At 39.7% G+C, this 24465-nt stretch overlaps 1 protein-coding gene across 1 annotated transcript in view; it reads left to right on the top strand.

The window, feature by feature from the left end:
• The first annotated feature begins 440 nt into the window (after positions 1 to 440).
• CCDC3 (coiled-coil domain containing 3) overlaps positions 441 to 24465 on the top strand; it is a 111733-nt gene continuing 87708 nt past the window's right edge. The window contains exons 1-2 of the mRNA XM_073650734.1: positions 441 to 961; positions 5151 to 5316. Of these exons, the coding sequence (XP_073506835.1) occupies positions 582 to 961; positions 5151 to 5316 (546 nt within the window). The 5' untranslated portion in view covers positions 441 to 581. The remainder of the gene's footprint in view (positions 962 to 5150; positions 5317 to 24465) is intronic.

Below are 24465 nucleotides of genomic sequence, written 5' to 3' on the forward strand. Positions count from 1 at the left end.
AAAAATGCTGACAAAACACTCAAAAAGACACCGGAGCTTCTTCAGGGTGTCTTTTTAGCCTTTCCATCTCCTGCACTTCATTTACTTGTAATGTATTTCTTGTGGAAAACTCCAGAGAAGTATGTTACTTCTTTTAAACTCTTGGTGTCTTTGAAAGCCTGAAGCATTTTAACAGCAAGTTGTTTCCCATACATATTGATAGGACCTTTCTTTTCATCACTTTGTTAGTGCTTTTTCTGCCATATAGATAGAAAGAACAAACAAATGATTAACTGGCAGATCTGTTTCAAAGTTCTGAGCATATTTTTTAGGAACATGACAAATAATGATCAGGACTCAGCCACATGTAAACTATTTCATGTTGGAAATCCTAAAGCTGAGTTCCTCCTTCTGGAGTGTGTACTGCCTGCATTACAAGACAGGGGGCGTGGGAGCCAGTCCTATTACTGCATGTGTCTGAGCAGGAGGGTGGCACAGTACTATACCCACAGGAGGGATGAGCAGAGCCCAGCACAATGGGAGATGACAGCTGTCTGTAAACTTGCAGCCATTCCCCAGACTGCAGTCTACTTGGATCATTCATGATGCTTCGCTTGGTGGTCACTGCCCTGGTTGTATGGAGCAGTGCTCTGGGCTGTCAGCTGTCCTCTGAGTGGAGACACCTGAGTGAGGGGTGCAGAGCAGAGCTGGCACAGATCATCGTCTATGCCAAGGTGCTGGCAGTCCATGAGGAGACCCATAGCAGCATATTCAGCACCATCTACAACTACTTGCCCTGGCAGTATGAGGCAGGGGACAGCACCTTCTTCTATTCAGCAGAGATAGAGCTGCTGTGTGACCAGGCTTGGGGCAGCATGCTGGAGGTCCCTGCAGGATCCAGGCTGAACATCACTGGTCTGGGATACTTTGACTGTCACTCATATACTGTGGTGGAAGGGCACTCCTTCTTCTTCTTCCTCAGGTGAGTGCACTGACATGGAGGGATCATACAGTAACTTTGATTGTCTAGGAGAGTTGTGGTTGATGACTACTCAGTGGTGGTAAACCAATGTTAGGGTCATTACACTAGTTCATTACTGGACCATGTCACAGATGACACAAAGAAATATTCCGATAGGGAAAAATATTAACATCGTAGCAACATTTACTGCACTTAAAAGTGTTAATAATTGTTAATGGGTCAGATTCAGATCATATAATTTCCTATTATTGTATCTCATCATTCCTCTTATATACACGGAAATGCTTTGAGTTAATTGTGAGAAAAGCACAATCCAAATTATTGTAGCAGTTACATTTGTTGAATGTCAGATGATATGTGAAAAATTGTTTTATGTCAAACCAGAGCATTTCATCAGCAGTGGAATAAATCATCAGTGGAATAAATCATCAGTGGAATAAAGCTATTGACAGAGAGAAAAGATAGAATGAGTTTCACTGTCACGTATATAACCAGTACAGGACACATATTGTTGGTTGCTCCTGATCACTGTGCTGGTCTCAGAAAGTTCAGTGTCTCGCCTGCGAGTATCTGATAGGTACAATTGTCAGATTGTACAGTGAAGGCTAAAAATAATGAGATTTGTGCATATGGAAAACTCAGATACTAGCAGTCATTTTGTTGGCTGTAAAACTTTTTCGCATTAATACCCCTGTATAATATACCGGCTTCATGGGATGTCTGCACTTCATGTACCGCAGTTTTTTTTTATCATTATAAGACAACTTTCTGTTGGGAATATCATTGGTGCTTTTTTTGCTCCTGTAGAACAGATGCAACATTTTGGCTTCCAGCAATTCATCAGAGATGTCTCTTATAGATCCGTCTGACGCTGGCCTTAGGGTATGTTCACAAGATGTCTTTAAGGGTCACATTCAGTATTTGCAGCAGATAGTTCAGCTGCAAAAACCAGAGTGTTGGCAGGAAAAACACTGCGTAAAATATGCGCGTTATTGTCGTGTTTTTGCCGCATTTTTGCATATAGTAATTGATGCGTTTTTACATGCTTTTTCCCTTTCATTTCAATGGGTAAAAAATGAGGAAGAAACACAGAAAGAAGTGACATGATGCAAAGTTGTAAAAACGCTTTGAAGGTTCAAATCTGTAAGTAAAAAATAAGCAGCGTGTGCATGACATTTCAAAAATGTCACCCGCTTTGCTGGTACTATAAAACGCTACATTTTCCCTAGAAAAAATGGTCACAAAAAAAACCTGCAAAAATGCAATGTGTGAACCACTCCTAAGATGGTCTTTTTCCTGAAGCTGCTTTGCTGTTGTTTTTGCGGAAGCTCTGCCACGAGTTTCTTTCCTTTTATAATTTACACTATAACTAGCGGAAGTCACAAGAAGTATGAACATTCTACTTCATTTAACTGATTCACTGTTCCTGAACCCTGAAATGGTTAAGAGAAGTAGCAAAGGACTAAACATGTGCACAGCAATGTCATTTTTACATTGCTGTGCATTGTTATTTTTTTTTCGCGGGGGCTTTGCGGCGCTTTTCACGTGGGTCATGTGCACATACCTTTATGCTTGTTTTTGGCACACTTTTCGAGTTTTCTAGATCTAAAGCTAGAAGTGGATTCCAAACTTATAGGAAATACAAAGGCGGGACTTAAACTTCTCCCTGCTGGACACAAACTGCATCAAAACTGTATGTGTGTGTTCTGTTCTACGTTGTGAACAGCTAGATTTCATTCATGCAAATCTGTGAAGGGAAATACCATAAAGAGTAACCGTCGTTTTCATTTTTATTCCATAAATCAATAGTACACATGAAAATAAGAAACTTTCTAATATATCATATTAGAAAACTTCGCTTCTCTCTCCTTTTGGACTGATCACTCACTCTCAAAATTCTAAGTCTACAGGTAAAATATGTATTCAGTGAAGACAGATTTTTCCATTACTAAGATAGGAGATGACAGTTGGTGCTCATATAGTTCTATGGAGAACTGTAACTGTCGTTTCAAGAGAACTTGCAGTAGAATGTCTGTGTCTGCTTCTACCCTCCTCCTTCTTCCCCTTCCATGGAATTTTAAAATCACCAACCGTCATCTTAAACGGTGGTTATTCCCCCTAATACTTAGATGATAAAATATTGACTATAAATAATATCTTCATTGTTAGACCAAGCATAATTGATATTTAATAGGACCAGTTTCAGTGCATTAATAATAGTGCAAAATTGCATAAATTGTGAAAATCACATGGCCAAGTAATTTCACAATTTGCCATAAAATGTTACCATTATCCTTGTTTAACCCTTGCAAACTTCTGAATTGCTCTATACACACATTGATCCACAAATAAATGTGCTCCACCCTATGGAATGGGTTTTCAATCCTTATAGTATTGATGACCTATCCTTAGGTCATCAATATCTGACCAGTGGGGTACAACACCCAGCATCCCCAGTGGTCAGCAGTCCTCAGTTCTGACCAGATGTAAATAGTGAATGGAGCAGGAACAACCCAAGAATTACCACTGTGCTTCTATTAAGTTCAATAGGAGCTAAGCTACAATTTTCAGCAACGGCCACTACTGTGCTGTTCTAATCTCTTTCAAGGTTCACATCCAGATGGCGCCGAAAGTGAAAACAGTGATTGATGGGGGTCCGAACCCAATCTGATATTGTTGACCTATCCTAAAGATAAGTCATCAATATCATAAGGCTAGATGACCCCTTTAACAGCATGTTAACTCTTACACCTGGCATGAGACCTATACAGTAGTGCAGAGAGCCTTCATAACATAAATCCCAGTGATCGAGTGACGGATCACATGATTGCCAGGTAACTAATGCAGAGAAAACTCAAGTATCGTCTTCATTTTCCCTTCTATACAATATCCCACAGCATCTGAAGCTCTTATGGTAGTAGTAAAATAAATAATTTTGAAACACTACCAACAACCTAAACTAGTGCCAGCCAGCTACAGTGCCAGTTGCCTTCATAACTATAGTCTGATTAGCAATCCGCTACGGTATTTCTCCTTGGCAGAGTACTATAGTCCTCCTGTACAGTATATACAGTATAAGGGCAGCACGGTGGCTCAGTGGTTAGCACTGCAGCCTTGCAGCGCTGGGGTCCTGGGTTCAAATCCAAACAAGTTTGTATGTTCTCCCTGTGTCTGTGTGGGTTTCCTCTGGGTTCTCCAGTTTCCTCCCACACTCCAAAGGCATACTGATAGGGAATGTAGATTGTGAGCCCCAAGAGGGACAGCGCCGATAATGTCTGTAAAGTGCTATGGAATTAATGGCGCTATGTAAGTGAGTAAAATAAATAAATAAATATTGCTATGTCTATACATGATACTGTCCTGTGTCCATATGGTCCAGATCCTTGCCATAATAAAAAAAATCCTTCTTTATTGTAGCGTAGTAAAAAAAAAAAACCTCGATGTACATGAGACAAAAAAGTTAAGAAGTGCAAACGCGTTTCAGAAAATCTTAATCACTAAGGATGTGCCGAAACGCATTTTCAGTTTTTAATTTTTTGTATTGTATATTGAGGTTTTCTTACTACTCTACAATAAAGAAATATGTTTTTATTATAGCAAGGATCTGGATGCTGGATTATCTCATGTCTGTGTTTCCCTTGTTGTACTCCAAGTACGCCATGCATTGGACCTTGCATAGTCTGTGTTCAGGAAAACAGGGGAGCTGACGTCTACGTTTTTTTTCCTATTTGTTTTTGTACGCTTAGCCACTTATTGGCACTCAAAAAGAATTACTTATGGTGTAACATGTAAGCATGAAATGTTCACCACACAATTGTGTTCTATTTATGACCTGTCCATCTATTGCTATGAATGTCTTTAGTTAATTGCATTTTTTGCATATTTTCTGTCAGTGGCTGCTACTGTCAGGGTTGTGGGAGTTTAATGAAAAATTGTTCTTTACATTAGATTCAAAATATTTTTTGCCTTTTCTCGACAACCTTAATTTGTCAAATCGATGACTACACCACATTAAAGCATTCATTTTGTGAGAAAAGCCAGTATTTCTCTAGTCCATTACCTAGAAACCTGTCCTAAAGACTAGCCAAGCTGAAAAATATGGCCCCTTCCACTTCACTCCTCTATTTTGTGTTTTTGATTATAATTTATTTGTAGAATGATTAAAAAACTTCTATTTTTTGTCTTGCAGAATGGATGAGAATTACAATTTGCTCCCACATGGAGTGAATTTTCAGGATGCAATATTTGCAGATACTCAAGACAACTGGAGACTATTCTCTAGCCTCTTCCAGTACTCCAACTGTTCTCAAGGACAGCAAGTAATATATGAACTGGAAAGCCAAGAAGACAGTAGGGTAAGGTTTGCTTGAAATGACCCTTTCCATTAGTTATATCCTCGTGTTTCATGATCTGTGATTAGTCCTTCAGAATCTATTTACATAGTCTTGCACTTTACTTATAGATTTTTTTTATTGCCTTTTCGAATATCCTTGTGATTATATGATCTATTCTAGTCTCTTCTCTGGTTTTGGTACAACTTCTTCATGGGGACCTGAGAACCAGGAGTGGATCTAACTGTTGTTGTATTGTGGCTTCAATGCGGTAACTTTTCTCCTCTACAAACATAATCATATGATATAAAACACAGTTGTCACAAACCATTCAGCAATTTTCTTCAATTAAACTGCAGATATAGGGTTAATCTGCAGGTTAATAACATTCTGAAGCCGTGCATTACCTGTACAGAGAACCTCGCTTCCAGGAGAAAATTAGCTTTATTCCTCCCAGGAGCCTCTGGCTATCAGACATAGGGGTAGGGCCGCTGCTGCTCCAGTCACCGCTCAGCACATAGTAAGGGGTGGCTGTAACCAAACCCTGGCAACAACTGATAGCCAGTTCTAATGCTGAAAAATATTTTTTTTTAGGGGCAGTGATGGTAAAAAAATAAACCATAAAAGAAGGTGTCCCAAACCCTCATAACTTCAGTACAGGCCAGGTGATTTCCATCTGGACTAGAAGCGATGATGTTCCATTCTTCAGTCATCTTCAGGCTCCAGAAATGAACACATTGATAAATACTGACACTCTGAAATGGTCTCACCACTTTTTACCTTTGATTATGCCCAATACCTTCCTCAGAAGACATTAAATGGAAAAGTAAGATTTTTCAGGCTTGACTTAATCAGACTTAGAATTTTCAGCTGCATTTGGCTTTTTCCTATGTCAGTAGCATAATAACCAATAATTAACTGGTATGTCATTTACAAAGGAATGTAGCTAGTTTCCCTGAGGAAATTTATGGTCTGGAACTTGAATAGAGTTCCCAAGACATAGACAATCAATATCAAGTGATGTGATGTTGAACTAGAACTTTAAGGATAAGTTCCCATGATCAGTATTTGTTCCGCTTTTGGTGCTGCAGACTTTCTGCAGAAATTCTGAACCAATTCGCTAAAATAGGTTTCTTGCATTTTTTTTTCATTGCGTTTTTTCGTGTATTCTCTGCATGATTTTCGCCGTGTTTTTTCAGCTGTGCTTTTTATTTTTAATTTGTATGTTATGTTATTTAGCTGTGATAAAACTTTATTGAAAAACTCATGTGCGGGTTGCATGTGTTTATATTGATAAAAACAAAATGAGCAAATACCCAGCAGTAAATAAATAAATAGATAGCAGTAGAAAATGAAAATAACATAGGGTACTTAGTTAACATAATTTTGATTTAAAAAAACGTAAAAGCCATCCTACCACTTCGACGTGACCCTATTTGGGACGGTCCTAACCTCTAGTATTAAAACCTTAAAGTATTAAAAATATGTCAAGTGATGTAACTGTGAATAAGGTTAAAGTGTTTTTATTGCATTTTCTGCTACGAAAATTCAATAAAAGCACATATGCGTTTAGCTGTGGATATTCCTCCTCTTGTTCACGTCTATGGAGAAAATCTGCAAATAAAACGCATACTTACCGCACAATAAATGTACATCTTGCAAGCTTCAAAATCACATCAGAGGTCAGTTTACAGACATATTGGGCATGAGATTTATATAATTATATAAATCCCTTCCACTTTACTGGAGCTGTAAGATGCTCAATATTTTTTGCATGAAAATCCGCAGCGAAAAAATGCACCAAAACATTCATGTGAGAACTTAGCCTAAGAAAACTTCTAATTGATAAATATGTGTTTTCCCATGTCTGGAACTAAATTATCAACCTCTGTCACGGTCTATAGTTATATGTTTTGGGTAAAGTCACATTATTTCAAATATTAGCTAAAGTGAGCAACCCTTCAGTTTAATTGGTTTTCATGTAAGGAATTCTATCAGATGAAGCCCGTTCTTGAACCTTGCTAACCTCCATTGTCAGGCCACTTCCTAAACCATTTACTGAATATTTTTTTTCTTTGGCCTCTAGTCTGATCTGTCATTAAACGTGAAATATTATGCAGTAAAATGCATTTGTTTGGGGTTGGCCTGTGGGAGTGCTGGTTACTGTGTGTTTATATTAATATTTAGCTTATTTTTCATTTCCCTGTCAACATCCTCCTTCTTTGTGATCAGTCATTTCTTACTTTGTCTTTTCCTATAGAATTGCAATATATACTGTATGCAAGTATCTAAACACTTTAATAAAACTAATATACTGATTAGGAATAAGGTTTTGTTTGCAATTTCAGAACATAATATGGATGAATAACAGAAGAAACATTTTAAACCTTGACTTATGTTCCATACTTGTAATTAAACCTGGAATGCTAATGATAACATTATATTTGTATTAGTTACATTGGGCAACCCCTTCATGTTAAATAAGTTTACATGGAGGCTAAACCCCTGCAAATAGCTTTTATTGCTGAGGAAGCCTCAGGCAGCCACACATCAGTTGCCTTGGTGGATGCAGGAGAACTGCAGAATTTTATAACATCCATTCACATGTTCATATGACGATGTCATACACAGTCACCCAAGACGGCCAGAGTGAAAACCACTCTGCAGCTTCTCTCTAATCCATTGGTTCCAGGCAATGTCTCTCTATAATGTTGCAATGGCATATGAGGCATTTGGCCAGGAATTTGACATATGGAGTCACCACATTAAAGGGGTTGTCCGATATTAAAGTGAATCTGTCACCACATTTCACTTATGTAAACTTTTAATTTGGGCATGCAGGTTATAGACTGCTGAAAAAAGTCCTCACTGAATGCCTCATATCAGATGCCTTGTTGTTGAGAAATTATCTTTTATCACTTTATATAATGACCTCTTACAGGCTACGGGGAGGAGGCTGCCCGGAAGATAACTCTGCCTCCAAAGTTTACATGAAGGGGGAGATACCAGTGTGATGTGTAATGGTCGCTCTCTGCTCTCCTGATCTCACTGCAGAGCTGTGTGTGATTATACCTGACACATCTGCAGGTTCCTCTCAGCTTCAGCCTATAGCTCACAGGCAGACAGGGTTATAATATTGTTGCAATACAGTAGAGCTCAGAAAGCTGCAAAAAATGTGTTTGCAAGAAGACAAAATTCATGTCTCCTGTGTTAGTTACTTGATTCACACTGGTAACTCCCCCTTCATGTAAAATAAGCTCTGGAGGCAGAGTTATATTCTAACAGCCTCCCAGTCTGAAAGAGGTAATTTACATAAGAAAAATGTACATTTCTCTAGAATAAAACTTCAGATTACAGATATCAAGGTATCATTTTATTCAGCTTCCTATGACCTGCATGCCCATATAGACGGCTTAGGAAGGTTGATCCTGCTGACAGTTTCCCTTTCAACTACAAGTTTACAGTCAGTTTATGTGACTGCAGACTTGTGAATACTCACATCATGTGCACTGGGCGCTGTGAGGATTCCCTTGCACCAGGAACGGTAGCCATGTGACCGCAAGTATGCAATATGCATACTCCACACTGTTTCTGGCATTACTCAATACACTTGCATTGAGCGAGTCTGCTCCCACCTAATCGGAATGTGACTAGGAGTATGCACATCACATACTTGCGGTCAAATGACTGCTCGCTCCTGCCAGCACCGGAAAATCCTCACAATGCGCAGTACGTGCGATATGAGGATTCACAAGTCAGCAGCCACATAAAGTGACTGCAGACTTGTAGTTTCAGACAGGACAATTCTTTTAAGCGTTGCCACTGCTGTAATGTTTCCTTACAAAAAACCAAGCAATGTGAACTGAGGTCTAAGATGGTACACATGCAAGAAATAGGAGCATGTTCACACTAGCAAAAAGAAGCAAAACCTACAAAAGGCAAAAAATATATCTCATACCCTACCATCATTATATATAAATGTAAAGAAAAGTTGCATATTAAATATAGGGTACTTAGTGAACTATTTTTGATCAAAAAAAGTATACAAGCCGTCCCACCAGCGACAAGGTGACCCTAAATTGGGACGGTACCTACACTGTCTATATTAAAAACCTTACTGTATATCAAAGTTGAAGTAATGCATATAAAAGGGTAGACAAATAGGACCGGGTCCCAACTCCAGACCACCTAGGCCCGTGGTAAGCTACATATATACTAATCAGCTCAACAAAGGGGATGCCACACCCTTACTTTGCACAGAATGCAAACAAGACAAAAAACCAAGCAATGTGAACTGAGGTCTAAGATGGTACACATGCAAGAAATAGGAGCATGTTCACACTAGCAAAAAGAAGCAAAACCTACAAAAGACAAAAAATATATCTCATACCCTACCATCATTATATATAAATGTAAAGCAAAGTTGCATATTAAATATAGGGTACTTAGTGAACTATTTTTGATCAAAAAAAGTATACAAGCCGTCCCACCAGCGACAAGGTGACCCTAAATTGGGACGGTACCTACACTGTCTATATTAAAAACCTTACTGTATATCAAAGTTGAAGTAATGCATATAAAAGGGTAGACAAATAGGACCGGGTCCCAACTCCAGACCACCTAGGCCCGTGGTAAGCTACATATATACTAATCAGCTCAACAAAGGGGATGCCACACCCTTCTTTGCACAGAATGCAAACAAGACAAAAAACCAAGCAATGTGAACTGAGGTCTAAGATGGTACACATGCAAGAAATAGGAGCATGTTCACACTAGCAAAAAGAAGCAAAACCTACAAAAGACAAAAAATATATCTCATACCCTACCATCATTATATATAAATGTAAAGAAAAGTTGCATACAAGTAAATGTAAAGCAAAGTTCCTTACAAGTATCTTTATAGTCTGTAATTCAGGTGAACCACACGAAGGCGTTCCAGATGTCAATCAGCTCTAAAGTATTAAACAGTTTAAAGAAATAAAGAAGCTCACTACGCCAATATTGTTCAGGATAGACCGGAAAGTTGATGAATGAGTGCCAATTCCTGCAGGTGAAGGTCAGCTATTGTAGAGCCGAAGAACAAAAAAGGATTTTCTAGCACTTCCATCCATAAAATCAATCTTTTTATTAGAGATTCATTTAAAAGCAGGAGGATCCATCATGGGGATAAAACCTTCTGTGTTTCTGGCGTCTATCATATTCCTACGACTAAGGGCGTAGTGTATGCCAGAAGCGTGTAAGGTTTTATCCTCATGATAGATCCTCCTGTTTATAAATGAATCTCTAATAAAAAGATTGATTTTATGGATGGAAGTGCTAGAAAATTCTTTTTTCTTCTTCGGCTCTACAATAGCTGACCTTCACCAGCAGGAATTGGCACTCATTCATCAACTTTCCGGTCTATCCCGAATAATAATAAAAAGATTGATTTTATGGATGGAAGTGCCATAAAATCCTTTTTTCTTCTTCTGTTAAGAAATAAACAGTATTTGAATTGCCTGTCTTCAGTCTTCATAGGAGTAACTGCACTTTTAAAAAACTTTTGATATGTCCTAGAAACATGCAAGAAGTTTTGCTTGCTGGGGGTTTTGAGACCCATCAATGTCTACTAGAGATGGGTGAATTTATTTGAGTGGAATTATATTCTAGTCGAATCTTACAATAATATGTATTTTCCAGAACACAGTGTTTTTATATTTCGCTCTGCATTAATTCAGAAAAATGACTGCCATTTTGCTGAACTTTAGAGGGTCAGCAAAAGGTTAAAAAACCAAAAACTAATACTCTACTCTCCACTCGCCTGTCCCAGCACCCTTTCCACCCAGCAACTTTTAAGGCCTCAAGACTTCTGGCCACAGCCAAGCCTCAGTGATCATGGTATGTTGTAACATTGTGATGTGACAATGTGCGCCACGACGTTACATTGCGCCTTGACCTCCGAGACCTGGTCATTGCCAGAAGTCCTGTTCTAGATTGAAGACACCATGCATGACTGCCGAAAGAAGAGCGCTTGAGGATCAGACGATGGGCAGATGGCACCAGATGCAGCGGATGTGCCGGGACTGATGAGTGATGAGGTGAGTATTAGTTATTTGGATTTTTTTACATGCATGTTACATTTATTATGCTCTGAGGACTGAAGAGTCAGTAAACGTTGAATTTGCTGAGTATAACTCCTTTATGAATTGAATTTCTCAGTAAAATCTCCATGATTTGGCGAATTCAAATTTTGTCAGATCTGCACATCTCTAGTCCCTACAACTAAGTTTGAGAAGTGCTCAGCCAAGTGTTTTTCATTTCTGAAATTCAGGACAGGGTCAGTCACTTTCCATTGGTTTGTCTTTAGTCTCAGAGAAGATAAGTGCTCAGCTCAGTTCTTCTGGACCTTTGTCTTAGCAATCAGTTGGGGTCACAGCATAAAGAACCCCAATGATTAACATTTCTGATATGTCGCTATGACATGTCAATATTTTTCTAAAAATGCAGTTTAATTTTAATCAGTTCCTGTTGAAATATAGTGTTGATTGCTATATTTGGCATCAGTTGACATACATACTGATTCAATTCCATTGAAGCCAAATGGATAATATGTAAAAAAAAAATATATATGGAACAATGACTGCCATTAGCTGTCTTTTATTATATCCAGACCATTTAAGAAATTCAAATATGCGAAGCAAACATTGAAAGGTGTGAGTTTAGTTACTGAAACTTTTGATTTCAAATGGATTGATTCCAATAATTGCTTTTTATTATAAAATAGTTCAAAATACAATTCCCAAGTGATTCCAAACTTTGCATTTTAATCACTGTGATCATGTACAGTATTTGCCATTTTATGACTCTTCCACATTAGTCTCTCACGTTCAATAAATATAATCATCGCGTGGCTGCAAAAGGCAGTTTAGTACTATTTCTTCATTTTCCAGATGTTACATTGACTGCAAACCATTCTCTGTAAAGGGGATGTTCTGACTGAACTTGTATATTTACCCTGATTTGTATTTCAAGAGTGCCCAAACTTTTTGTGTACAGAATCAACTTTTTCTAGAACCTAATTTACATGGTCTACTAGGTGATCAGTGATTGGGAATGGATATGTCTTATTTCTCACACTTTACTTCTGTTTGCGAAAAAATCCAACCAAGCAAAGATAACATAGATCTGTAAATGAACAACATGCCTGATGAAGAAGTTTGACTATGTGAACATAATGTGGAACAAGTAATCCTAATCTCTTCACTGTTCTTTCATTTGTCGGACAATATGAGCCTTATCATACTGACATAAGTCCAGGAAGCTGAGCTATAGATTGTTTGATAGTGTTGTCCCGATAAGTTGTCAGTCCTTACTCCATTGACATCAGTGTGTGGCTCTCCTTATTGTATATTATATAAAGTATGAAATATTGATTGGATGAATGAGAAAAAGCACATCAGTTGTCCACATATCAATATCAATCAACTGATCTTTAGAGTCTGTAAACTACTAGAAAAATACAATTCCTGTTTTCTTCCAAATATTAGCAATCTTCCAACTATTATGTATACATTATGTTACTTTCCGATCACTTGTAAAATTAGAATTTCCATTTAAAAAAACATAGAGACATGCCAAAAGTTTGATCTGCGTGGGGCCAGGTGCTGAGACCTGCATCAGCTGCAGAAACATAACATTTGCGTATAGCCAAATATTGCTCTCCTCATAACCGGTCTTCAGTGCCAAAAGGGAGCTGCACTCGGCTGAGCACTTCCTCTCCTTCATTCTAGTGATCGTTGAGGTTCTCCAAAAAGATCTAAACATCTAGCATGTCTCTTTGACACATTAAAATTTTTTTGAAATGATAGTAACTTTTAAAAATGAAATGTAACTAAAGACTAAAACTTAAATGAACAAATGAAAAATAAAAGACTAAAACTTAGAACACTATGCTATGTACATCTTCATGTAATATAGACCTTGAGAAAAAGATAATTTTTCTACTGCAAGGGTCAGAGTGTATGTTTATTTTAAATTTTCATAATTTCCCCCGCCATAAGGCACTGAACGCCTGTACTTGGTTTGAACAGTCATTCAGTGCTGACAGAGTGCCTTTATAATTTTTTATATAGATTAATGTGCCACTGTCACGTCCCTATGCTACCCTATCTGAAGTATAGTGAGAGATGCTGAGCTTGGGGATATATAGTTTTATATAATTTGATTCAATATTTTAATGTTAGTATTATAGCTATGTGTATGAGAAACAATTACACCAAACAGGAGACAATGATCATCATTTTCATATGCAAGTTTAAACACAACTATTAACAGGAACAGTCAAATTCTGCTACAGAAATGGGGTTGTAGAAGACCGTTTCATGTTACAGGTCATACACCATGGAAAGACTGTGCACAACAACAAGAAAAAGGTAGTTACACTGCATCAATTAAATTTCTCCCAGGCAAAGATTTCAAAACAGACCGTGGTTTCAAGATGTGCTGTTTAAGCTATTTTGAAGAAGCACCTAGAAATTGGCAACCAAGCAGTGGTTGGCCAAGGAAACTTAGTGTAGCAAGTGAAAACACATCATGCTTATTTTCTATTGAAATCAGAAGATGTCCAGTATTGCCATCAGCTCAGAACTGGCAGCAACCAGTGGAAACTACTTGCACCCATCTACTATTGAAAGAAGTCTGGCTTAAAGTGTTCTTCATGAAAGAATTGCAACCAAAAAGCTATCTCTTCAACGTAGAAACAAGGCCAAGTGACTCAACTATTCACAACAACATAGAAACTAGGGTGTAGAAAAATGGCTGCAGGTGAGTCAAAATTTGAAATATTTGGCTGTGATGGAAGGTAATTTGTTCGCAGAAGGGTTAGAGAGGAGTACGATAATCAGGGTCTGCAGACAACAGTGAAGCATGGTGGAGGTTTCTTGCTGGTTTTGGGCTACATTTCAGCAAAAGGAGTTAGGAATTTGATCACGGCTAAAGGTGCCCTCAGTGCTATAAAATAGAGACAGATACTTATCCATTATAAAACACCATCAGGGAGGCATCTACTTGGCTCCAAATTTATTCTACAGCAGGACAACAACCCGTATGTCATTAAGATGTACAGTACAGACCAAAAGTTTGGACACACCTTCTCATTTAAAGATTTTTCTGCATTTTCATGACAATGAAAATTGTACATTCACACTGAAGGCATCAAAACTATGAATTAACACATGTGGAATTATATACTTAACAAAAAAGTGTGAAACCACTGAAAATATGTCTTATATTCTAGGTTCTTCAAAGTAGCCACCTTTTGCTTTGATGACTGCTTTGCACACTCTTGGCATTCTCTTGATGAGCTTCAAGAGGTAGTCACCGGAAATGGTTTTCACTTCACAGGTGTGCCCTGTCAGGTTTAATAAGTGGGATTTCTTGCCTTATCAATGGAGTTGGGACCATCAGTGGTGTTGTGCAGAAGTCAGGTGGATACACAGCTGATAGTCCTACTGAATAGACTGTTAGCTGCTTTTTTCTTGCCATAATACAAATTCTAAGTAAAGAAAAACAAGTGGCCATCATTACTTTAAGTAATGAAGGGTTGTCAGTTTTTGCAACTGCACTTGGGGACACTTTCAAAGTTTTCCCAATTTTTCGGACTATCAAGCGCTACAAAGAAACTGGCTCACATGAGGACCGCCCCAGGAAAGGAAGACCAAGAGTCACCTCTGCTTCTGAGGATAAATTTATCCGAGTCACCAGCTTCAGAAATCTCAGGTTAACAGCAGCTCAGATTAGAGACCAGGTCAATGCCACACAGAGTTCTAACAGCAGACACATCTCTTCAACAACTGTTAAAAGGAGACTTTGTGCAGCCGACCTTCATGGTAAAATAGCTGCTAGGAAACCACTGCTAAGGACAGGCAGCAAGCAGAAGAGACTTATTTGGGCTAAAGAACACAATGAATGGACATTAGACCAGTGGAAATCTGTGCTTTGGTCTGATGAGTCCAAATTTGAGATCTTTGGTTCTTTGTGCGACGCAGAAAAGGTGAACGGATGGACTCTACATGCCTGGTTCCCACCGTGAAGCATGGAGGAGGAGGTGTGATGGTGTGGGGGTGCTTTGCTGGTGACACTGTTGGGGATTTATTAAAAATTGAAGGTATACTGAACCAGCATCTTGCAGCGGCATGCTATTCCATCCGGTTTGCATTTAGCTGGACCATCATTTATTTTTCAACAGGACAATGACCCCAAACACACCTCCTGGCTGTGTAAGGGCTATTTGACCAAGGAGGAGAGTGATGGGGTGCTACGCCAGATGACCTGGCCTCCACAGTCACCAGACCTGAACCCAATCGAGATGGTTTGGGGTGAGCTGGACCGCCGAGTGAAGGCAAAAGGGCCAACAAGTGCTAAGCATCTCTGGGAACTCCTTCAAGATTGTTGGAAGACCATTTCCAGTTACTACCTCTTGAAGCTCATCAAGAGATTGCCAAAAGTGTGCAAAGCAGTCATCAAAGCAAAAGGTGGCTACTTTGAAGAACCTAGAATATAAGACATATTTTCAGTTGTTTCACACTTTTTTTTGTTAAGTATATAATTCCACATGTGTTAATTCATAATTTTGATGCCTTCAGTGTGAATGTACAATTTTCATAGTCATGAAAATACAGAAAAATCTTTAAATGAGAAGGTGTGTCCAAACTTTTGGTCTGTATCATCAGTGTAAAGAAGAACAAGGAGTTGTGGAATAGATGATATGGTCAAACAGAGCTCTGATCTGAACATTATCAAGTCTATCTAGGATTACATGAAGTGACATAAGAATTTGCACAAGCCTACATCCACCGAAGATCTGTGGTTAGTTATCCAAGATATTTGTAACAACCTCCCTTCGGAGTTCCTTCAAAAGTTGTGTTCAAGTGTACTTACAAGAATTAATGCTGTTTGGAAGTCAAAGGATGCTCACATCAAATATTGATTTGAATTAGATTTCTCTTTTGTTCTTTCACTTTGAATCTTGTTAATTGATAAAAAAATAACCTATTCCCACTTCTATTATTGGAAGCATTCTTACTTTGCAGCCTTTTTTCCCTGTCTACCTGAAACTTTTGCACAGTACTATTTATGGGTGCAGTATAGACCGATACAATACCATGAGGGCAACATTATGGCTTTATGCAACTTAAATCTTGAATGGATCCATAATCCAGCTTTGTACATGAAGCTTGTGAAATACTGTCTCCTAAAAAGCAATGTTGTTATTGTTACCCATATGGTATAAACAAAGTCCTTCCTTAACTCCCAAATTGAGAAATGGAATACAGCTATATAGATGTATGCTACAGTGAGGACATAATAACAAAAACAGCATATTAAATTATTATGTTTCTTGGAAATTCGAGAATAGTAGAATTACAATTATATTGCATTTTTCCCAAATGTACTCCACAGAACAGTATATGTAATATCTCATTCCAAACAAACATTTTGCCGTCTACTCTGCTACAAGATGGTGTAGCTTCATGAAATGTCCTCACCTACAACTGAGTTAATAGCAACTCTTTTTAAATTTGTTGTGCAAATACAGTTCTATGTATTCAAAAGTATTTACAGATATTTCAAATGAAACAGCATGCTCCCAGGAAGTGCCCTCCTAATAAATGAATAGAAACCCAGAGTAGGAGATTACATTGGGTACATGTAAATTGGGATTCTAGCATTCCTACCTCATTGCAGGAATGCCTGCCAACCGTGCCCTAATTCAGGTCCATACAGACAGCATAATAGTGAGACAATGATAGGTAATTATCCCAGATTGACAGACATAGAGAGGTAAGGAGGGAGCAGGAACAGGTTTGTGGATGTTTTTCATAGTCACTAAATTGTCAAATTTCATACATGATGAGCTTTGTTACTGAAGTCAGCAATGAAGCACAGAATACTGCTGTTACATGAAAACTCACTCCTTCATACTGTTACGGATCCGGGTGGTGGAACCTCTGTGCTGCAGTGCAAGGAGGGACCAGAGGGGCGTGACTAAGTATCTACTCGGCCTGACCAGGGCCGCACAGCGGCACAGTCGACTTCGTGAACCAGGGAGGGACCGAGCAGAGGGACCAGGTGCCACTCTGGAACCGACCTTGTATGAGAGCAGGTGACTCCCACGGGTCAGAAGGCAGAAACTGACTGGTACAGCGGAAGAACACGGCAGGCAGGCTGACGGGTGGTCCAGATAGTCAGGCAGGCTGATTCGGCTGATAACCAGACAGGTGCTCTGGGTAGGCAAGCTGGCGGGCACAAAAGATAACAGGCAGGTGCTTCCAGGTAAGCAGGCAGGTGGGCACGGCAGGTAAAGGCAGGCAAGCGGGCAGAGCAGGTAACAGGCAGGTGTTTCCAGGTAAGCCGGCTGGCGGGCACAGCAGGTAGCAGGCAGGTACTTCCAGGTAAGCAGGCTGGCAGGCACGGCAGGTAACAGGCTGGTGCTTCCAGGTAAGAAGGCTGGCAGGCACGGCAGGTAACAGGCAGGTGCTTCCAGGTAAGCAGGCGGGCAGAGCCCATAGACAGACTGGCGGACTGGACTGAAGGCAGACTGTCCGGCTGGAAAGTAGTCAGACTGGCGGACTGGACTGAAGATCAGACTGGCGGACAAGACTGACTTGCAGAGGACCTGAGGGCTGAAGCAAAGTAAGTATCACAGAGCAACAACCTTGCATGGGCACCTCCATATTGGAGGAGATGCCTTTTATAGAGAAAGTCCTCCAGCCATTGGCCGGGGACTTTTTAGGACGGCACGCGGCCCCTTTAAGAGGGAGGGAGCGCACGCCCTAAGCACAGTGCCAGGGAAGCAGCGCGCACCAGCAGCAGCAGCAGGGAAGCCGCAAGACGCCAGAGCAGGAACGCGGCGGTAAGGGGGACGGCGTCTCTGCCTGGCAGGGGGCAGAGACGCCGATGCTACACATCCCGATGCATGCTCGTTATGAACATGCATGTTTATTTCCAAGTAGAAAAGGATACACTGCTGACATGAGAAACTGATTCCCATAAAAACATTTGAAATGGTTATCAAAAAAAATTATTTCTTTATATTTAACTTAGAAAAAGTGTTTGTGGGGGGCGAGGTGTAGGGTAGGAGATGTCTGCTTTTTATGTTGTTTTTTTAAAATATCTGTAAAATCTTATTTTTTCTTGTTTACTTTTCCATTTTTTTAGTCCTCATATCAGATTTGAACCTGCAGTTTATGAGAGTATTGCAGTATAGAGTCCTAATCACAGTCTCCTATGAAGAACAGCTGCAGGCGGAGCAGTATTCACAGGAATACCAGTAAGGCAGTCATGGGGGCCTTCTGCAACTTATTGACACCCCCTAATCACATAATCTGGAGGCAAGTTGGCTACACAAGCACGGGTGCCTGGGCAGGAAATTGACTCAAGTGTTTAAAGGGACCCTGTCAGCACAAAATGACTGTTTAAACTAAGTCCCGCCATTTGGTGCTTCACGGCGGGCCCAATCATTTATATACACCTTCCCACCTGCTTGTTTTCCCTCAGTGTCCACACCTTTCTTCTTTGATTGACTGCTCTGTCTTCATAGAGCCAAAGAAGGGTGGAGATAGATGGAAACCAAGCTGGTGGGAAGGTGTATATAAATGATTGGCCCCACCATGAAGCATTGAGCGCTTGTACTTGGTTTGAACAGTCATTCTGTGCTGACAGAGTCCCTTTAGCATGTTACAACAGTGAACGGTGCTATCACCAGTCGCTGCTGTTAGAACTAGCTGAATAACACAACTGGCATCTATCTTGTGTAGAGCGGGCTCCATACACCCGCACTTGATTCATATTGTAATGGTACATCATGTAGTGTCAAAGGGTTAATTAGTAATAGCACAGTAAAATAAGATGTTAATATTCTTCAAATACTAATTTTTAAAAAATATTTTTTCATTGCTGAAATAACTTACATTGGTGTCAATTTTAGCGCCCTCTAAACTTTGCCCAATATGCAGGTTCAGTTTCTCCATTGGGCGTTGGTTACAGTCATGCACATTTGCTGTTTCCCCCGTATAAGTTCAGCGCTGCTCATTGATCTACCAGTGAGCTGCAATGTACCCTTGTTAGAAGGAAGGGAATCGAGCAGGAGAGAAGTAAGTGACTGTTGTAAAAATGGTACCAAATTAGTTTTGTAGCAGCATTTCAGCTTTATTTTTTTAAATATATGATTCATTTAAATGACCTTAGTTTGTCTTCTAACTTGGTTTTGGATTAACCCCTTTAAAAACAACATAAAGCTTGCCATGAAAATGAGATTGATGTCGGCCAAACATTCATTTGGCTGACAGCTTTCTCTCATGAGTCCCCCATACAAATGAGCTTTTCATCTAGGAAAGAAGAGAAAGCTGTGTCTACGAGCGGCTTTTCTTGCCTGAAAACAAAAGGATTGAAAATTTAAAATTTCATCTTAGCGTAACGGGGCTCGAGGCGGCAGCTCTGGGCGAGGTACTCGTCTTCCACGCCTTGGCTTGCTACAGAAAAACGGGGTCCTGTTTCAGTGTGTGTGTGGCCATGATACTGTAATGGACACCTCCCAGCTCTGGTCGGCTATGCAGAGCGCGGCATCGTCTTCCTGAGACCCCACAACAAGGAAACCAGACCAGCCAAATGCAACAAAGTCATTTTTACTAACAATCAAGATTGCACCCAGAGAGTAACAGGAGTTAACGTTATCATGTTCCTTTTCACAAAACAGTGGTACGTTTCTAATGGTTACGAACAGCGTCACCGTTGCTGAAATACGGACTATTACAGTACTGCAGGTTAATTCAGGACCCTCCACTCTTTCCCTGGTTAGCGCCACTTTAAGCTTAGCTTGTTCCTTTGGCCACTATCCTCCAGCCCACTTCTTGGGAACTGAGTAACGATGCGTCACTTGATGCCACCTTACTCAGCCCCCAGTCTTGCTGACTGCAGGATTCCAACACTTGCCGACACTAGTACATTCCCCAGAGTCCCTTAGGGATCTCCCAATAGCTTGTGGTTGAATATTTCCCAGACTCGCATGCTTACAGAAGACCGCTGCCACTGTTTGGTTCTTCTCTTGGTGTTTCTTGAGCTTCCTGCTCTCTTCACTCACACACACACCCGATGACGATCACCTTTCTCTGAGGATGTCCTAACTTCTTCCTTTCTCTCTCACATCATCAATCACTGACAATCCTCCCCACTGTGGGCCGGCCCTACAGTTAACCCTGTCTTACCTACTAACAGGAACTGCAGCCACAAAAGGATAACTATTAAATACAATATAGTAAAATAAATGTAAAATACATTTTCATACATTTAACCACCAGTAGCTATCAGAGGAGTGGAACGCTATCTTCACCACCATCACATTAGAGTTGAGAGGCTGCCATACACATCAAATAGCAGGCCACTCCTTCATCAAATTGGCATGTTTGATTTACTGTTGTGTAATTTGTATAGGGGTTCTTAGAGCTGTAATATACAAATATTCATGCAGTTGATAAGGGGTAAATTACAGATCACAGGTCTTAGCAACAGTACAAATGTGACCTCTGCATCTCTGAGCAGAGCCAATGATTGGCTGCAGCAGTCATATGTCTGTGTGTCGGAACATCATTGCTACATCTGTACAGACCTGCACCGGGCAGTATCAGATTTGGAGCAATGAGGGATCCTTAAGATATTGCTTCTTTTATTATTTTTAAAACTTATGAGCCTTTTGGACAAGCCCTTTAACAGGATATTCCCACAATTGAAAATTAGCATATTGATAATAAATAACTGACTAATCACTGCTGGTGCTATTGCTGGAATCCCCAGTAATCCTAAGAGCAGGCTCTGTGTGAATTGAGCTGTGGTGCACATGCTTCACCTCCACTCCATTCATTGACAGTGAGACTGCAGGAAATAGTGGAGCACTGTACTAGGCTTTTTCCAGCATCTCCATTTAGACAGAGCCCTCTTTGTCAGGATTTCTGAGGGTCTTACCAGTCAGACCCAAGTAATTATTAAAGGTGTTGTCCAGTCCAAAATGATAAGTCTTCAGTCACGCACTGTGCGCTGCGAGAATTCGCTGGTTTCTGATCTGGGAACGGCGGTGATATATGCGTTATGCATACGCCCTGCCAGAGCCTGATTAGTGGGTGCAGCCTTGCTCCATACATTTGTATGGAGCGAGGCTGCACCCATTAGTCGGCCATGCCCGCTGGAGAGCCTCGTCACTAGACATGATCTCTCAATACAAGTGTATTGAGCGAGGCCACTCCCACTAGTCAGCTCTGGTCGGCTGGGAGTATGCATAACTCATACGTACCTGCCAGTTCCGGCTCAAAAACTGGCGAATCCCCGCACTGCACAGTCATTTTGGACCAGACAACCCCTAAGATATGCCTTATGCTGTGGACATGGAATAACTTTCAATTGTGGGAATACCCCTTTAAGTCCTAAATTCTGTGCAGAAAAAAACAGAGTTTCTACCACTGCATTAAAAGGAATCTGTCAGTAGGATAAACGCTCCTAAGGCTGTCTTAATGGGCATGCAGGTCTTATAAAGTTGAATACAATGATACCTTGATATCTGTGATACGATATTTTATTCCTTAGAAATCCACATTTTTCTTAGTATGTAAATCAGCTGTTAAGATCTATGGGCCGAACACTGATCTGCATGAGAATCTTTCTCTAGCGGTTATTGTAAATGAAGGGGGCGTTATCAGTGTGAGACATGTAATGACTGACAGTCTGCTCTCCAGATCTACATGTCTCACACTGGTAACGCCTCCTATTTCATTTACAATAAGCTCTGGAGGCAAATCTCATAGATCTCAACAGCTCATTTACATGTAAGAAAAACATGAGTATCTCTGGAATAAGACTTCGGATCGCAGATATCCAGGTATCATTTTATTCAGCTTCCTTATGACCTACATGGCCATATAGACAGATTAGGAGGGTTGATCCTACTGCCAGATTCCCTTTAATAAAAGAAGGAATGACTCAGCTCAGAATCTGTAATTTATTTAGACAAACAACATAAAATGGTATTCCATCTTAGGCATTCCAACAAGAACATTCATGAGCAAGTGTTAGTTTTATTATTATAGCCGAGATGCTCTTCAAATTTTTGGTATTTGTAAAGGATTATTAGTGGGAAGATAGACATGTCAGCAGTCACACTTGTGTAGTGTTTTTCCTGTGACACTTTAATTCTTTTTAATCTCAATCTCGAAAATATAAAAAATGTAATAATCTAAAAATACTCTATAGGATGTATTCATTCAATTGTTGAGAAATATGAACATGTCGTTTAAAGGGGTTGGGGTTATTCATTAGTCATTTCATTATTATTTTTAAAAATACATAGAATTCTATAAAATAATATAAGTAAATATTCCTCCCTTTACCAATCATCCAATCCCCCCATTTTATTGCTGTTTGTGTCCCTCACCATTATATCTACTACATGCTAATTGTGTTGCACATTTGGTTGCAGATTTCCCCCTATGGCATTGAATAGGGTGAAATCTGCAGTGAGAATCTGCAGAAGGATGGGGATGCTGCAGAGTTCACGATCCACAGCATGCTCTGATCTTATCTTTAAAGAAGACTGCAATGTATAAGGCCTCATTCAGACAGCCGTCATTTTTAACGTACGTAAAACACGGACTATGGTTCATCAGTATTTTGGTTTTGACTTTCATCGATGTTTGGTCAGTATGTCAGTTTTTATCATCAGTATTTTATCTGTGATTTTCACTGATGAAATAATAAATAAACTACAAAGCTTCTCCTATTCATTACAGCATTAATCATGGACAACACATGGATTGCACACTGAAGCCATCGGAGTGCTGTCCGGGATTTTCCCTATCCTATAAACCTGTAGCGCTAATTTTGATTTCAGCCTCAGATCAAAAATGGACACATCATTATTTTGGGGGCAGCACTTCTCCACAAAAAAACCGACATGTGAACAGCCGTATAGGTTTTAAATGGTTACTCATACATGATTTACGGATGTATGAATGAAGGCTAAGTAGTGGATCATAAACATCTTGTACTGTAGATTGTATAAGCTAAGTAGTGCTTCTTGATGTCTAATGTTTCTAAGGGTATGTTCACACCAAGATTTTTGAGGAAAACAAATGAGACATGGTTTTCAAGAAAAGTCGGCGTCAGGAATCCATGTGTTTTTATTCGTAAGGAATCCACATCAAAGAAGTGCCTTTTTTTCCTTAGTGAGGTTTTCAAAATCACATGGGAAAAAAACTTACAAAAACCTTACCATTTGAACAACAATGTGGTTTTTCCATTGAAATCAGTAAACGGAGTCAAAGAATAATTGAAGCAGTTTTTGAATATGAATTTTGAAGCAGATCCACTTCAAAATCCATATCCAAAAAAAACTCTGTGTAAACATGACCTTAGGGAGTCATCTAGTTAGATAGCAGTGTTTGAAAAGCTTGACCTTCAAGTTGACTTCTGTGGGAACCATTTCTGATGACCCTTGATTGCAAGACAAATTCGTTTTTTATTCTTAGTCTAGGAAAGTTCACATTTGTTGAGGACATTTGTGGACATGTGATCTGTAATAGAAAATAATATAGCATTTAATCTGCCAAAGTATCTTCCGAGGACATAGAAGAAGCAATGTGCAATTACAGGATAGCTGTGAATCTGTTGCAATTTATTTATTGTGCTTGCTTATGTAGCACCAGCACAATCCAAATTGTTGTACAGACATTATCATCACTGTCCCCATTGGGGCTCACAATCTAAATTCCCTATCAGTATGTCTTTGGAGTATGGGAGGAAACCAGAGAACCCGGAGGAAACCCATGCAAATATTTGGGAAAACTTGTCTTTGGTGAGATTTGAACCCAGGACCCCAGCGCTGCAAAGCAACAATGTTAATCTGAGCCAATGTGTTGCCTTTTAATTCTGTGTAGTGTCATTGCTTTTGGGTTACAGAAATTTTATTTTGCAGGATACACAAGCTATTGATTTAAAGAGAACCTGTCACCTCTCATGACATGGTTGCTTTAAGAAAAAAATGTAATTCCCATAACATAACAATCCTAGATCATCTTTTCTTATCAATCAATTTCCTCTGTTATTACTTTTAGAAATTGACAACTGGGTGTTACCAGTTTGGTGTGTGTCCAT

This window comes from Phyllobates terribilis, unplaced genomic scaffold, assembly GCF_046119375.1.
Source record: "Phyllobates terribilis strain yellow unplaced genomic scaffold, ASM4611937v1 Scaffold_11__3_contigs__length_659146591, whole genome shotgun sequence".
Lineage (NCBI taxonomy): Eukaryota > Metazoa > Chordata > Amphibia > Anura > Dendrobatidae > Phyllobates > Phyllobates terribilis.